General features: G+C 37.4%; 1 protein-coding gene across 1 annotated transcript in view; it reads left to right on the top strand.

Moving 5' to 3' along the window:
* Positions 1-17,880, top strand: part of SNX9 (sorting nexin 9) — a 131,887-nt gene that overhangs the window by 43,820 nt on the left and 70,187 nt on the right. The window contains 4 exon segments of the mRNA XM_020986683.2: positions 5,796-5,882; positions 10,536-10,584; positions 10,587-10,609; positions 12,217-12,339. Coding sequence (XP_020842342.1) covers positions 5,796-5,882; positions 10,536-10,584; positions 10,587-10,609; positions 12,217-12,339 — 282 coding nt within the window.

Below are 17,880 nucleotides of genomic sequence, written 5' to 3'. Positions count from 1 at the left end.
TTTATTGGTACCTAGAAATAATGTGATTATGGGCATTGCTCAATTATTAGATTCAGAAAAGGAAAAAAAAATAATGGGTATGTCTCAGTCTACAATGGATTTCTGCCTTGAGTAGAATCTTAAACCCTTTTAATGATGTTGAGGTTTAGAGGCTTAGGGGTGCTGGGACCCCAGAATCATGACACATGGGTCCTGACCAAATGAATTTGACCCAAGCCTTTCAGCCAAAGACAAGGTTTATTAGAACATGGATCAGGAGTGGGTGAGATTTAAAGAATCCGCCATATTGGCCAGACTCTAAGGAATCTAAGCATTTGTATCACTAATGCAAGCAGGCCAGATCTTAACAATCTGAGCTCTTGGCTAGACTTTAAGAATCTCAGCACCTTAGTAGAGGCCAGATGGACCTTACATACAGAAAGACTCTGGGAGGGATCTAGGAGTGGCCAAGTAGTTTGGGGTGACTAGAGGAGGGGTCTGGGAGAAGGGATATCTTGATGGGAGTGGCCAGTAAGCTGGGGTGACTGGAGGAGGGGTCTAGGAAGGATCTTGATGGGAGTGACTGGGAGGTACAATGGGGTCTAGATAGGATCAAGGGCTGGAAGTGGCCAGGGCCATCCCCGGTAACAGACAATAGGGGGCTGGGCTAAATGAAGGGTAATAAAGAATTGAGAGATTGGGCATAGGTGATAAGGAAAGACATGTTGGTAGGATTATAGCTTCAGGCAAACTCTAGAGACTTCCTTGATCAAGTGGAATTCAAGGAGAATCCATAGAGAAATGGGACCTAAGTTCTTTTTGGGGTTAGGGGCAAAGGTCTCAGCTTGGGCCTGTACCCCATCAACATGACCTCTACTGAAGTTGATCTCTGATGTCTGATTGTGCCATGAAAGTGACTGTGGTTCCTTTCAGCCTCCTTCACTCACCCCCAAGCCCCGCAGCTTCTCCTTCTAAGATAGAAAGATTCTTCAAGCCTAGGTATTGGAGGGTTGTAATCTCTGCCAGTGGAGGGAGTAAACATCCACCTTAGTGAAGCTGCCACTCCTTTGAATTCTAGGATCAGATGAACGTAGATCATAGATTTTGAGCTGGAAGTGACCTCAGAAGCGATTTACCTAATAAAGAGAGGACCATGCCTGAGCCCTTCTCCTATTCTGCCTGGGACTTAGAGGATGTGGGAGAGACAGCTTTAAAATGCCTTCTGAAAAGGCCAGTTTCGAATTGTGAAATGCAAAAGATTTTTTTGTGTTTTTTTGTTCTTGTAATCGTACCTTCCCTAAGATAAAATCATCACCTGAAATCTTATCATGTCATTGATTGAGCTTTGATACTCAGCGGCCCTTGGGTTACCACTCCCCTCTTATTGTAGGGCAGAGAAATAAACTCTTCTCAAACTATGGCTTTGGAGGTTTGCCACCTTCTTTTCAGCTTTCATTTGTGTGTTTTCTTACTCCCCATTTGACTGTCATGGGCAGCAAGGTGGCACAGTAGATAGAATTCTGGGCCTGGAGTCAAGAAGACCTGAGTTTAAATCCAGCCTTAGACGTGGAACTAGCTGTGTGGCCCTGGGCAAGTCATTTAATCCTGTTTCCCTCAGTTTCCTTATCTGCAAAATGAGCTGGAGAAGGAAATGGCAAACCACTCCAGTATCTTTGCCAAGAAAACCCCACATGAAGTCGCAAAGGATTGGACACAAATGAACATTTGACTGTAAATTACTTGAGGGCGGGGACTATTTTTTTCTTATTTGTACTGGCACCCTAGCACTTTCCCTGGCACATATGTAGTGTACCTTTAATAAATATTTATTGACTGTTGTTTGTTTTATAAATTTTAAACTATCAACAGACAAGTAGAATTTAGAGAGTGCTGGTAGAGGGAAGCTCCTGAAACAACAATAAATGTTATTTGGCTGGCCAGGGACTATACGAATTAGACCTTTTAGGGAAATTTGAGTGTGAGCAAGCATGAAAAAAGGACTCTGCTTCCTTGAGGAATTTGCCTTGAGTTGACTGAGTTCCCCTCAGGCTAGGATGAATCTAAACCTATATAACCCAACTAGACAGTTCTGGGTCCATACCTCAAAGAAATCAAAGAAAGAGAAAAAGGACCTATTAAATACATACATAGGTTTGTAACAACTCTTTTCATAGTAGCCCCATACTGGAAACTAAGGGGGAGAGGAGGCATCTACCTATTGCAGAATGGATAAACAAATTGTAGTATATGAATGTAATGGAACATTATATGATAGTCTTTGAAGGAAACTGAAGATGTTGTGGTATGGTGTTACAGAGTGAATTGGGCAGAACTTAGAAGAACAGTTTCACAGTGACAACAACATAGAGAAAAACAACTTTGAAAGACTTGAGATCGATTAATGTGATGATAAACTAGGAGTCCAGAAGACTGAAGATAAATTACATCACCCACTTCTTGCCAGAGATGAAAGGGACTTAAGGTCCAAGAGGGCAATATGCGTAGTTGGACATGGCCAGTATGGGAATTAAAGTTTGAGTTTCGTTTTTGTTGTTCTATAGGGAGGGGACAATGAGAATGAGATGTACTAAATGTTTATAAAAAGAAATGGAAAACATTAAAAGCTCCCCCAAAACACACACACACACACACACACACACACACACTCTCTCTCTCTCTCTCTTAATTAGTCAAAGCTCCACATTAGTGGTTTAGATCCAGAGTATCAAACTTAATTGGACAATTAATAATTCTCTTAAGGGGACGTTTTCCAGTGGCATACTTCTTGCGTCAGAAACTTCCTAAGTAGATAAAAGAAATAATAGAAAAGGATTAGGTTGCAGTCTGGAGTGGCAGGTAGTAGCGATGATCACAGCTCTATCTAAAAGGTATAATTTGAACCTCAGTCATAATGACTACAAGCCCAAGCATTCTGTCCATTATACCAAGAAAAATTATTACATGCTAACTAAAGTGCCACTATTCAAGGAAACAAAAAAAATCTGTGTGGGACTTTGAGGACAAAAGGCGGTGACAAAAAGGATTGAGTCTTAGAGATGAACTCTGTGGACACTTTGATTTGTGGTAGGATGTGGCAAACTGGATTGGAAAAAATGTGTTTTCCTTTCTTTGTTGCAAAGATAAAGGGACTGAGAGTAGGAATGTTGCATGTGATGTCAGAGAAAAATAAAATTATATCTTAAAAAATTATTCTCCCCTATCCATAATTATAAAGAGAATTTTTCATGGTGTAATCTTTTATATTTAGGTTATTTATCCCCTTCTTAGCATCTCTTGCCTGGCAGTTGAGTAGTCTCCCAATTTGTCTCCATGCCTCAGGCCTGTCCTTTTTCCAAATCATCTTCCATATATCTACCAAAGTGATTTTTCCTAAAAGTCACTTCCTTACTCAATACCTCTAGGATCCTTAATATAAGCTTCTCTGTTTAGTTTTTAAGACTGTCCAGAGCTTGGTCCCAAGCTGCCTTTCCAACTTCATTTGCCATCCCATGTCCTTTCAGCCCAGCCTAGCTTTCTTGCTACTCTAGCTCCCATCTTCTTGCTCTGTCCTGCCTGCGTGGAGTGTACTTCCTAGCTTACCTCCACCTTTTAGAATACCTGTCTTTCCTTTAAAATTCTGCTCAAGCAACACTTTGTACAGGAAGCCTTTTTTGATCATCCAGCTGTCCTGTGCTCTCTCCTGCTAAATTTGTGCTAGATTGTATATTGTATTTGTATTTATTTTGCACATCTTTATTTATGTTCATGTTGTCTCACCTGATAGAATGCAAGCTCCATGAGAGGGCAGATAGGTTAATTTTTGTCTTTATATATCTAAGAAGTGCTCTTGGCATAAACTAGGTGCTTGATAAGTTCCTGTTGATTAATTAATTACATTGTTGATTAGTTTAATTTAGATGTTGGTCTACATCTATTTTCTGCTGAACTGCTTTTTTGTTTTCTTAGACATTCTTATTTTTGGTTTTATCAAAAACTGGACTAGTAATCTCAGTTTTTGATCATTACGTATATACTCTGTTCCACTGGCTTATTTTTCTATTTTTAAAATCAATAACAAAAAATTTTAATGATTATTATAATTTTATTTATTAATGATTATTATTAGTTTATATTGTTGAGGTCTAGAATGTTATGTTCCTTTCATCTTTCTCCCGTTGTTTCCCTTGAGATTCTAAACTTCTTGTATGTTTGTCCAGCTGTAGAAAATAACTATACTCCACAGTAGCTTGTATAGCACAAAATTTATCAATTAATTTAGCAAGTATTATTTTATTAGCCCACAGACCAGATATGATCACTAAATGTACCTTCTATTATATCTTTATTTCTAGGAAATATTTTACAATTTTATTTAAATAAGTCTTGAATATATGTTAATAAGTTGATTCTCAAGTATTTTATGCATTTTGCCATTATTTTGAATTGAATTTCTCTTTCTGTAATTTCATTCTGGTTTATGCTACTGCTATGTAGAAATGCAGAGAGTTTTTGTTCATTTATTTCATATCCCGCTATTTTACTAAGGCCATTAATCATTTCAAATAGTTTCTTAGGCTATTTGTTCTTCGACTTTCTAAGTAAGCCATCATGTCGTCTGCAAATTTGGATATGTTTGCCATTTGATTTCTCTTTCTTGTCTCACTATCACTAGCATTTCTAGAACTATGCAAAATAATAGTTTGGAGAGAAGGCATTCTTGCTTATCTAAACTTGTGCTTATCAGGAAAATATGTAAATCTCTGTTGCAAAGAATCTTAATTTTTAGTTCTAGAGATGCATACTTTTTATTATATTAAAAAAAGTAGCCTGGTGAGTATAAGTACCTCACCGTAATTCTTTTTCTCTTAGAACACAGAGAAATAAAAAATAGTGTTATTTGGGTCATTCATAAGTCAGTGTTAGTGGTAGATTACATTTATAGGTTGTTTTTTAAAAGTACATGTTCTGAGGTGAAGGGTTTCTTTTTTAAGCCATAAGCTGGTGATGTTTTTGGTGCTTTTTGAATGGCTCTACTCAGTGTTGTGTGTATAGCCATGTGGAAATCGTATGTTCCATGTGAAAAATCTTTACTTCTAATTTCAGCTCAGCAAACATTTCTTAAGTATTGTGCTAGAGAAAGATAAGAAGTTTGGCCTCTTAACTGCCCAACTAGACAATAATGACACATAAATAATCAGTAAAATAATTTTTAAATGTGCATCAGGTGAATAAAATTCAAGTGAAGCATTGGAAGACTAATTTGAACTGATGCAAATTGAAGGAAGCAAAACCAGGAGAGCGATAGTGAAAGAAAGAAATATAGTTAAAGCATTAAGCCCTTTCTGTATGCCAGACACTAAGCAAGACAGTATCTTCCTTCAACTAGCTTTCATTCTGTTGCAGGAAGGTGGCATATTAAAAGAGTTTGTTTTTTAATTTAAAAAAAATTTTTTAAGTCTACCAGACTTGTACAAGGGAGCTGCTACATGAAGTCCAAGAGCAAAGACCAGGGAAGGCTTCCTAGGAGTAACATTTATGTTGGTCTTTAAAGGATGGGTAGGAATTCAGTGGTGAAGGATAGTGGTATTCTAGGTATGGGAAACATCATGAATGAAGGTGCTCCCCCCAAGTCAGTAAAATTTTTCATTTCCAAAGTAAAAATTTCCATTTTTACCACTGCATCTTGGAATCAAGCCAATGAGACACCTATGTCATTGGTCACATTGATCAATTTATAGAATACACTGTGGCATATTTCAAAGTTAAACTAACGTGTCCTTTCTTCATTCCTTTCTCTCCCACCCTCATTTTAACAGGCTCGAGTTATGTATAATTTTGATGCTGAACCTGGAAATAATGAATTGACAGTTATTGAAGGGGAGATCATTACAATTACAAATCCGGTAAGAAAAATATCAAGTTAAGGTCACAGAGCTGTATCTCTTTTCATAGGATTCATTGTAGAACAGAATTGATTATTCAAGACCACAAAAGATTTTTTTGCTCTCTGCCCTGAAGTAATTATAAACGGACCAAAAGTGAAATGTTATTTCCCTAAATCTTAAGGCAGGATTGTAACTCTGCTAAAGACAGCTGAGACTACCACTGAATTCATGATTTTCAGAGTGATGTTTTCCCCTGCCACCGCAATATGGTGTCATATTTTTATGATAAAAGATGATGCTTATAAATTTTTTGGCTTATTATCCTAAGGGAATCACTTAGTGTCATTATAAAATGGACCTCACTTAGAAATGGCAGTAGCAGGTAAAAGAAAATATATCTTACTGATGACTGGCATTCTATTCATTTTTTAAACTTTAGATCTGTATTGATGACAAAGAATCAGTTAACTGCGACTTGTAGGTAGGAAAAATGGAATCAGAGAGATTGGTTTTGCCCCTGTGGAAAAACTAGCCGAACTCTGTGACATAAAACCTCACTCTTCATAGGTCTGCCACATGCTGACTATTTTTGTCTCTCGTATAAAAAAATATGCTCTTTCTGGGTAGTTGCCCTACTCAGTCCACACCTCCTGTTCTGCTCTGAGTCACACCACTGCATCATGATCAGAAATGGCAAAATAAATATACATCCTGCATACATTTTTGTCATGTTATATCAATCATATAGTCATGAGGTGACCACTATGTTCCCAAGTGCTTTCGGTGAAACAAAAGTATTAGATGTGGTTCTTGCCCATAATTGATTATATAGAGATTACTAAATACTTAATTTGTGGAACGTATTGCTCATAATTTTTTAGAATAAATTGCCAACTTATTTTCAGCAAAAGATCCTAGACTAAGAGCCAGCAGAGACCTTGAAGGTCGACCTCTTTTATAGGGAACAAAGTTGTTGTTGTTCAGTTACTTAAGTTGTGTCTGACTCTTTGTGACCCCTTTTGGGGGGGAGGGGTTTCTTGGTGTAAAGATACTAGAGTGATTTGCCATGCCCTTCTCCAGCTCATTTTACAGATGAGGAATTGAGGCAAACAGGGTTAAGTGACTGCCCAGGGTCACATAGCTAGTAAGGGTCTGAGACCAGATTTGAACTCATGAAGGTGAGGGTTCCTGATTCCAAGCCCAGCGCTCTATCCACTGTGCCACCCAGCTGCCGTAGGGGACAAAACTGAGGTTAAATGACTTGTCTAAATCAAACCCAACATTTTAACCCAGGGTCTTTTGACTCCATAATATTCATTCCTCAGTATGATGCTCTAACTTTAAAATGAACAATAAAATCTTAATGTCCAGTATATTGAACTTAGTAACAGTGGGACTGGAAAGAAAGAGGGAGGAGTCCTAGAGGCATTGACCTAGGAGTGAATTGGCAGGACTTAGCTGCTGATTGGATGTGGAGGGAGAGGACATGTTAAGGGTGACTTAGGTTTTGAGCTTAGTGAGATCTTTAGCAAGAGCAAGAATTCAGAAGGAAGAGCTGATAGGAGGAAGGGGAGAGGGGAGTTAAATTGTGAGTGGATCGAGCTCAGTTTTGTATGTGTGGAGTTAGAAATGTCTATGGCAGACATCAATGTGGGAGGCCTCTGCATAGTTAAAACCATTGGAGTGGACAAGATCACCGTGAGAAAGCATATGAAAGATGACAGAACGGAGTTTGGGGAAACACTTACATTTAGGGAGCTAGAAGAGTAAGTCAGGAGAAAGTGAAAACGAGAGAAAGGAAGACTGGAATTGAAGGGTAAGGAATCGTGAAGGAGATTTGAGGGTTCTGTAGTGATTAGGGCAGGTAGTTGGCATGGTGGATAGAGTGCAGGGCCCGGAGTCAGGAAGACCTGAGTTCACATATGACCTCAGACACTTATTAGCTGTGTGACTCTGGGCAAGTCACTTAGCCCTGTTTGCCTCAGTTTTCTCATCTGTAAAATGAGCTGGAGGAGGAAATGACAAACCACTCCAGTATCTTTGTCAAGAAGACCCCAAAAGGGGTCACAAAGAGTCAAACATGACTGAAGTGACTCAATGACAACAAAAGTAGTGTTGAAGAAGGCCAGACAGTGAAATTACTGGAAGGGAAATTTGAAAGAGGAAGGCCAAAGAGCTTGTCAGGGTATCAACAAGATGAAGAGAGTGGCACTTCAGCTCCGCATCAGTGCTCCAGTGAAGTTAGCCATAGCAGCTCCTAGCAAGGAAGGTCAGGGATGAAGGTGCTGGCTGCCCTGTGACCTGCAGAGAGCAACTCTTTCCTGCCAAGGCGAAGAATTAATTTTCTGGTTAACAATGCATATACTTCCCTCAGAGAAGAGAAAGTAAAGGAGCTTGAAGAATTTGTCTCCCATTGCTAATCCTGTCTTCCTCCATCTCCCCCAAAAGGGAGGGGCGTTGAGAAGACTTTACCTACAAGAACAGAGAATGAGATGTGAGTTGGACTTCCAAATCTGAGATTCTTTGTAAGAGGAGCAATGGAACCAACAGACATTGGTGAAGTGTAGGTTTTCTGCACAAAAGCATCGTCGTGTCATCATCTCCCTGGTGTAATGGTACTTTTCCAGAACAGAGCACAAATCACCACAACTGTGGCTGTTAAGAAATGTGAATTGACTAGTTAGTAATCACAAAAGAAGACACAAAGTTTAGATTAGAGTTGGCCCCTATTTTCCCAGAATTTACTAGGGATAGATTTCAGAGACAGATGGTAGTAATAAATAATGTTACCTCAGTGCATTTGAGTTAGAAAACAAAGTACTATCTATGTGAGGTCTGAAAAGGGAAAGGGAATCTGGAAAGACTTCCTGGAGAAGGAGGCACATGAGTTGCTTTTAAGGATGACTAGGAGCCAGGGAAATAGAAGAAGAGCCAAGATGTAGGAAACCACAGGAAGAGAGCATTTCAGAAAGGAAAGGGACGGGAGTGTCAGAGGCCCTTGAAAAGTCTGCAAGGATAAGGGCTAAGGAAAAAATTATGGTATACCCTTGAAAATTACTTGGTTATTTTTTAACCCAAATTCAGGCTTCCAAGTGGGATTACTGGAGCAAAAACTGATGGTTGTTCATTTACTAAACATCATCAGGCATCTACTAATATCCTTTAGCATGTGGTCATATATTTGGCAGTTAGAAATAAAGCAAATTCATTTTATTTTTAAGAAGATGTCTAAGGCTGCATACTCAAATTTAAACCAAATTGTTGATTTTTTTTAAATTAATTTTTTTTCTACTTTCCAATATTTTTTCATTAGCTTTGCCTAGAGAAAAAAAAGAAAAGATAGAAAGAAAACTCTTGAAACCAATATACATAGTCAACCAAAATAAATCCCTATTTTGGCCAGTTCCAAAAATGTGCTTCTCATTCTACATATTTAATTCAGCACCTCCCTTTCAGGTTGTGAAAACTTGGATTTAAATTTCTGGGTATTACGAAGTAGTGATTGATGCCATGGGAGTTACCCATTTGTAGTCTAGAATTGACAGATGACTTGCAAAGAAAATGTGGTTATCCAAATTCAGCTAGCTTTGGATAGACTAATGTGGATACTTGACTAGGAGCTCAATGAAGCTCTTCTTAAAAAATGTTTTTTTAAATTTTATTAAATAATCCCTAATTATATGTAAAACAATTTTTAACATTTATTTTTTTAAATTTTGAGTTCCAGATTCTCTCCCTCCCTCCCACCACTCCCCTACCCTTGAGACAGCAAGCATATATCAGTTGTACACGTGAAGTCATGCAAAACATATTTCCATATTAGTCATGTTGCCAAAGAAGACACACACACACACACACACACACACACACACACACACACACAAACCACAAGAAAAATAAAGTAAAAAAAAGTAGGCTTCAGTCTGCCCTTAGAGCCATCAGTTCTCTCTCTGGAGGTAGATAGCATTCAAGGAAACTCTTAAAGTATTGTTTAGGGGAAAATTAGAATGGAGAATGTCAGTGTATTTTAATTTTATGCTGGATAGTCCCATTTAGCCAAAAGAGACACTATAGAGCAGTGGAGAGGAAGGAAGAGAAAAATTAATTTTCCCAGGCCATAACTTACAGGTATGTAGTTCCATTATTTGATTTTCAGAACAATCCTATGAAATAGGTTGCACGTGGGTGCAGCCCTGTGTACCAGATAAGGAAAAAGAGATATCCAAGAATACATAGCAAATAAGTGGCATAGCTCAGACTCAAACCCAGTTTTTCTGGACTTGGAGCTCAGTGTTTTTTCCATTATAGCCAATACATCTCATGAAGTTAGTAATTTTCTAGAATTGAGTCATGGTTTAAATGATGAATGAAGAAAATGTGGTTATCAAAATAGAGCACGCTCTGCATAGACTAATATGGACATTATTTAGAACCAGCACCAGTTCGTCAGTATTTGATTAATTAAGTCTGGGCTTAACGTTTGTTTTTTGTTTTCTGGTAGATAAGGTCTCAAGAGTTTTTTGATGTCTGGGTGACATGGAGGGGGAATGTAACTTATGGATTATGGATTTTGTAGAGATGATATGCTTAGTGTTTAAGTTGTTTTTGTTTTGTTGTGATTCTTCACACAAGTTTTCCAAACATACCAAATTTCTTTTTGCATATTTTTAGGATGTAGGTGGAGGATGGCTAGAAGGAAAAAATAACAAAGGAGAACGGGGCTTGTTCCCACAGACTACGTTGAAGTAAGAATTTTCATTTAATTACAACAGTTATAACTGATTGCTTCTGTAACTTATTTTGGATGAACTGGTTTGAGGGGCAGAACATAAAAGAGAGTAGCAATTATTCCTACCAAATGTGTTCCCTTCCTTGGTATGATCAGTAGTAGTTAAAATGACATAAATGATATTGTTCAGTAGGTGTCCTGGAAAAATTGGAAGCCATCTTATTATTGATTTTAGTGAATAATGTATGTTGAAGTAAGCAAGATAATAGCTCATTTATCTCTGTTGTAATTGTTATTTTTTGTTAGTACATTACACTATAATTCATTACCTTTATGTAATACTTGACAGTTACAAAGTTCTTTCTCCCACAATAATCTGATGAGATAGGTAATGAAAATATTATGCCTAATTACCAGATAAGAAAACTGAGATTAAATGACTTGTGTACTAATAAGTGACAGGGCCAAAGCACCAAGTCCCAATCTTAGGTTCAGGGGAGTTAAAGCTTACATAGACCCCAGAGACTATCCCTTTTATTGTACAGAAGAAAATGGGATCTAGAGAGGCCACATGTGTTGCCCAGAGTCACTCAAAAAGAGCTAATCTTTGAGTCCCTATCTTCTGCCTCCAAATCCAGTGTTGACTGTACCACAATCAGAATTTCCCAATTCGTTTTCTCTGTATCCTGTTTTTAAAAAAAAAAAAGTTAGCTGCTTATTGAAACTGTTAGCTGCTGCTCATTATCTTTGGTGTCCATTACTGTAGCATTAAATTCCTTGAATTGGCCATCCATGGTTAGACACCATTCAGTTAAAAGCTAACCAACCAATAATGACCAAAAAAAACAAAACAAAATACCATTTCTCAGCCAACCAGCTAGCTCCCTCTGCTGGTTGCTTGTTCTATATCATGTATAAAATGGATGTAAAATGCTATGATCAGTCAAGTTCAGCCGATGGGAGAGGCACTAAGGTCCTGTGCTGAGATACGGAGGTGTTTGTTTGCTTCTGTTTTTTAACCTAGTGGGTAAGGGAAGAGAGAATACTCACTCTAGAAAAGAGATGATGTCTTTCGGGAGGAAAGAAGATGATATGTATGAATTGTCTCCTGGGATCCCTTTTAATAGAAAAACCTTTCTTAGGGCCGCTCTTCCAGATCGTTAACTCACTAAGTAGAGGGGTCATGTTATAATGTCTCATTCATGTCTGCCCAGAGGTAGAAAATCAACTACTAAAATTTATGAGAACAGTCTCTGCTTTTCATGTGAGGCCTCAAAATCCCTTAAGATTGAGGGAAGTCTGAGGGGTGGCTGGCATTGAAGTTCATCACAACTACCAGACTTGCTGGTTTTAGCAAAATCACTTGGGTATCCACCTTGATGTTTTCAATAAGTAACTTAGGATTCATTCAGTCAGATGCCAAGCACTGTGATAGGTGCTGAGGGAGATACAAGGAGAGGTAAAACCCAGCCCAAGCCCCCTAAGGACCTTACATACAGTCTAGTAAATAGGATCTCAAGCACCATTTTCCCCCTGGTGGTTGGCTCTGCTGGCCTACAATAATCCTAACCTCAAGTGAACTATGAATTGACTGAAAATAATAAGAGCTTCTTCACTCTTCAGATTTTGACTAATGGTGGGAAAGATCAGTTTTCTTGTGGAAATTCAGTAGCTGACCAAGCCTTCCTGGATTCTCTGTCAAGTGCAGTTCAAGTCAGCGCCTCAGCGGTCAACAGTAATAACCAGGTATGTGTTCTCCTGTCTTACTGAAAATGGAGGGCTTTGCCGAGCACACAGTTTATTGTGAGAGCTGTGGTGCGTTAAGTTGTTGTTCTCTAAAAGCACAAAAGAAAGTTGCTATTAGCGTAATGTGCTGCATTTCTGTTGAGTGTCATTAGCAAAGAAATCACACATTCAGCATCGATAGAGGCTGTTTTTGAGACATTAATGACTATAAAAGAGTTCTGGCGCAGTGGTATGAATTCAATTATGAAGTCTCCTATGGAAGCTGAAGAAATATAGAAAAGAGGGACATGAGAGAAAAAGGTCACTTGTTCCTGAAAGTTTCAACTGACAAGGCACCTGCCACAAAAAATAAGCAAACAACTATTTTTTGCCTACCAAGGAAAGCTAATGCATTTGGATGAATTGAAAAAACTGCATTAGAGTAATACAGTATTATTATAGAAGTGGTTGACCTTTGACTGGTTTAAGTGAATTTTAGTTTAGTCTTGCCTTCCGGATAGTTATGCAATGTGAGCTGCAAGTCATGCTAAGAAAATGATAAGAGTCAGTAGATTTCATTTTACTACCTTCCTGTTACCTAGGATTCTATTAAGAATATTGGAGGGATTTTATTCCCTATATTTTTATACATGTATGTCAAACTTGTTTAACTTTTTAAAGACTTCTCCAAAAATTAAGGATATACTTTAAAATATCCCTAGGTTTTCTTTAATAACCTGTTATGGGCCTGTCATCAGTGCAATTTCCAAAAGCTTCTTAAAACTCTTTCTGTTTTTGGCGCTCCATAATGGCAAGAGTGTTGGATTAAATAATGGCAACAGTGTAAAAAAGTGGAAAGCATCGATTAAAAATATTTATTTTTTTTACAATTTTAAAAATTAAAAAAACAAAACTGTGGCCAGTTCATTTGACCAAGCTTCCATTTCTAGCTAGATTCTGACACTAACTAGACTTGTGCCCTTGGACAATCACAGAATCTTTCTAAGTCTTGGTTTTCTACTCTGTAAAGTGAGCAAATTGAACCAAGTGATCTATGAGAACTTTTTTAGCTGTGCTATTCTATGATTTGAAATCCTTGAGTTTATTAAGAATTATATGAAGTATCACTTGTTTTCTTTTGACTTTTTTCCTAAAAATATTGCTTTCAAGGTTCAAAGGCAGTCATCTTCTTTTTTTTCCTCTGACCTTTTATAATAACAGTAATAATAGTTAATAGCTGGCATTTATATAACCCTTTAAGGTTTGTATGTCTTACAAATACTATTTCATCTGATCTTTACAATAATGCTGAGGAGTAGGTGCTGTTATCTTCATTTTCCAGATAAGGAGACTGATGCAGACGGAGGTTAAGTGATTTGCCCAGGGTCACTTAGCTAATTAGTATCTGAAACTGGATTTGAGCTGAGATCTTTGCTCTACACAGAGGATTATGGAGTATGGAAAAAGGCCTCCATATAAACTGTAGGCTATAACTGTAGTCATGATGCTCCTATTTTAATCTCCCTCCCCCAAAAGTATTTCTTATGTCCTAAAAGTATTAGGGAGATAGTAATTTTTAAAAATTAATTTATTTTAAATTTTCAACATTCACTTCCATAAGCTTTTGAGTTTAAATTTTCTTACTCTCCTTTCCCTCTTCCCCCCCAAAAATGGTGTGCAATCTTATATAAGCTTTACATATACATTCCTATTAAACATATTTTCACATTAGTCATGTTGTAAAGAAGAATTAGAAGCAATAGAAGAAACCATGAGAAAGAAGAAACAAAACAAAACAGAAGAAAAAGAAGATCAAATAGTATGCTTCGATCTGCATTCAGACTCCATAATTCTTTCTCTGGATGTGGATAGCATTTTCCATCATGAATCTTTTGGAGATTTCTTATGTCCTTGCACTGCTGGACATAAGTCTATTAAAATTAGTCATCAAACAATGTGGCTGTTAACTGTGTACAGTGTTCTCCTGCTTCTGCTCACTTCATTCAGCAAGATAGTAATTTCTTTACTCAGCTGTGTTGTTTAATTTGTGTAGGTTTAATTTGTAAACTTTGGTTGGAGGGAAGTGAATTGACCAGTCAAATATTTAGAGACATGAAGAGTGCTTTTGTGTGACCATTTTGAAAACCATAATTCTGGTACTCTGAAGTAACGTGTCAATCGAAATTTATAATATGATGAGACATTCTGGTGAGCCGTTTGCATGAGGGAGTATAATTAACTCTTAAAGGCAGGAGGCTGTAGTGATTCCTTTATTTTATTATTCAAGAAATATCTTTTCTGATCTAGATTATTCAGTTGGGTGTGAATAGTCAGAGCCACAAAGAATTCTGACTTTCACTTGTATACTGTATCACCATCTCTTTTGAGGTGAGACTAAATAGATTTCATTAGATCCCCTTCGAACTCCCACTTTATATCCCTAATTAGATTAAAAAGATAGATTGACAAGCAGTGAAGCATCAAAAATGTTTGCTATCAATAAATTGAGCATAGTACTAAATTTCAGTGGGTAGATGATAAAATTTTGAGGAAATCAAAAACATTTATCTTGAAACTGAGAATAATTTTAAAAGGGCTAATACAGAGTGGTGATATTTTTACCAGTTGTGGGGTTTGGTTTTTTTTTTTTAAGTATGTTAATATTCTAGCTAAATTTCCACGTTTCTTAAATCGATCTGCGATTTGATCAGTATAGATACTCCTTCCAGCACTACATGTTGCAACCCATCCATGTTTTCTCATCCTGTTAGGCTCCTGTAAATCTTCCCCTGGTGTTATTTCCTTTTCCAATCACACATCTTTCAGATATGAACTTGTGTGCTACTTCTATTCAATCAGGAAGGCGACTGGAGGGATCTGCAAAGGTTTCATATAGAAGATGATGCTTAAATTGTATCATCAGGAAAGAAAGGGATTCTCTAAAGCATAGCTGAGCAGGGTGTGCATTTCAGGTAGGAGGGATGTCTAGGACAAAGGCACGTTAACTCAGCAATTAGAATTCATATGTGGTGCCTCTGGCACCCTAAATGATGAAAAGTTTGCTATAAAAACATAGATCTTTTCCATCTTTTTTATCTGTCATCCTCTTCCTCCTTCCATTTTTAAATGTTTTGGAGTGACTTTTCTTTGTTGAGTCTTTTGCCAACCTTTCAGAAAACATTCTCTAATACTCTATATTATGAGTAAATACTGTCCGTAATCCATCCCCCATCCTTTCTGTGAGCTTTCTAATATATACTGGTATTGTCGCTGGCCGGTAAATCTTCCCACTTGACAGGGAGATCAGTTTTCACTGGCTTATGTGGTTTCTGAGCTCTTTAGGTCTCTTTGTTGTGGCAGTTTACACTGGTTAAATAAACTTCCTTAGGAAATGATAGTGGTTTGTGTAGTCAATATCTAATCTTTTATCTCTTTTCCCTTTTTGGTGTCAACTTGTTTAAATCAAGGGAGGGTCACTTCGCTTGCTACCAACATCTTGTTTTTCTTTTTCTTTGATGTTGATTTTGGTTTTGGCTCTAACAAGTCAATGTCTTACTCTGCAGAGATATCTGATTCAGAAATTGTTTGCTCATTAGAACTCTGTCTTTTCTTGCCAAAATATAATCAATTTTTTTTTTTGCCTTTTGGTGAGGCACTCAGGGTTAAGTGACTTGCCCAGGGTCACACAGCTAGTAAGTGTCAAGTGACTGAGGTCGGTTTTGAACTCAGGTCCTCCTGACTCCAAGGCCAGAGCTCCATCCACTGTGCCATTTAGCTGCCCCAATTTCATTTTTTAAAGATAGTATTTGGTGTCCACCTTGTTGATTACCTGTCAGTTTTCAATACAAAAAAAAAGGTATTCAGATATATAAGTATAAGGTATATAAACTTATATTTGCATAGGTATGAAGCTTCTGTACAGTCTACAAACCATTTTGCCCTCTTTTTGTTTCTTATTCCTAAATCACTTTTTCTAAGAGTTTTCATCATTCTTTGCTGTGCCCACTTTTGTACTGAAGTCACGAAATATTGACGTGTGTGTTAATTTAATGTAGAGGGTCTTATCTAGTTTTTCATTAAATTTCTATTTTCTCATCCTTTGCACCAGATTTTGAGGCATGAGCTGTAATTGTTTACACTAGTGGTTTTCTTGGAAATGCTTATCATGAGTACTGCAGTGTCAAATTCCCTTTCTCATGAGATACTGTTCCTTGTTGCCCTTGGCCACTCAATAAGAGTGATTCTCTTTATCTGACTCTCGAAAGAAAACCTGTGAGCCATCTTTCTATTTAGCTTAAACTGCCTTTTGTTTTCCGGTTTCATTTATAGTAAGAAAAGTCAGAATTGATATTATTCATTTCTTCCAGTAAATATAGAGGCAGCTAGATGGTTCAGTAGATAGAGGTCTGGGCTTGGAGTAAGGAAGAACTGAATTCAAATGCAGCCTGTTAGTTACTAGTTACTACCAGTTAGTTACTACTTGGGCAAGTCACTTAATCTCTGTTCTCCTTAATCCACTGGAGAAAGAAATGGCAAACATTTCCACTCCAGTGTCTTTGCCAAGAAAACACTGTGGACAGTGTGGTTCTAGTCCATGGGGTCACAAAGAGTCAGACAAACAACAACGAATAATATGCCCATTTGTAGGTCACTGGACGAGGTTCTCCCTTTCAGAGTATTATTAGCTGGATAGTGTTTGCAGATGGTCAGAAAACCATGATTCTTAGCGTATTTTGTCAACCTTTCTATCACTGTCACAGTTAAGACGAAAGCTCAGGAGAAAACCACAAGGGACTGAGGGCCCTATCTATGTTTTGTAAAGAAATTGTGAAGATAGATTTCAGGAAGGTCATTGACAAAAACAGAGGCCCTATATACACCAAAATAGTTAAATCAGCACTTTTTATGGTAACAGAGCTGGAAATAAAATCCACTTTTATTGGAGAATGCCAAAACAAATTGTGGTACATGAATGTGCTAGAATTTTGTGCTCTAAGAAGTGATGGATGTGATCAATATAGAGAAGGGTGGAAAGACATGAGCTGATACAAAAGGAAGGAAACAGAGCCAGGAATCAAAATATATAGTGACTACAATAATGTAAACAGAAAAAATAACCACAAAGTGATCAGAATTGAATGTGGTGAAATTATAAAGAAAAGGCTTGGCTTCCAGAGAAGAGATGTGAGCAGAAAGCTCATCCTGCTCCTTTGCAGATGTCGGAGTCCCCATGTGTGGAGTAATTGAATACAGGGCCAGATTTTTTTTTTGATGTGGTGACAGGTTTTATTATTCTTTTTAAAAGAAATTCTTTATTATTAAGGATGGATCTTTGGGAGGGAGGGGGATACAGAAGCAAATCTAAGCTATGTAAAAATGAGAGATGCCACTAAAAAATTTATTTTTATTTTTTGTATTTTGTTTATTTGTATTTTAAAGATTTATTTATTTCTGTTTTAAAGAAAATGTGATCCTCACTTCACACAAATCATCCCTTCCAACTTCAAAAACCTACTTTACAACCAGGGAGATGGGTTTTGTAACTGTTAATGTGCCTACTTG

The sequence above is a fragment of the Phascolarctos cinereus genome, unplaced genomic scaffold, assembly GCF_003287225.1.
Source record: "Phascolarctos cinereus isolate Bilbo 61053 unplaced genomic scaffold, phaCin_HiC Scaffold_5;HRSCAF=322, whole genome shotgun sequence".
NCBI classification, from domain to species: Eukaryota; Metazoa; Chordata; class Mammalia; order Diprotodontia; family Phascolarctidae; genus Phascolarctos; species Phascolarctos cinereus.
This window is presented reverse-complemented; position numbering and strand designations above follow the sequence as displayed.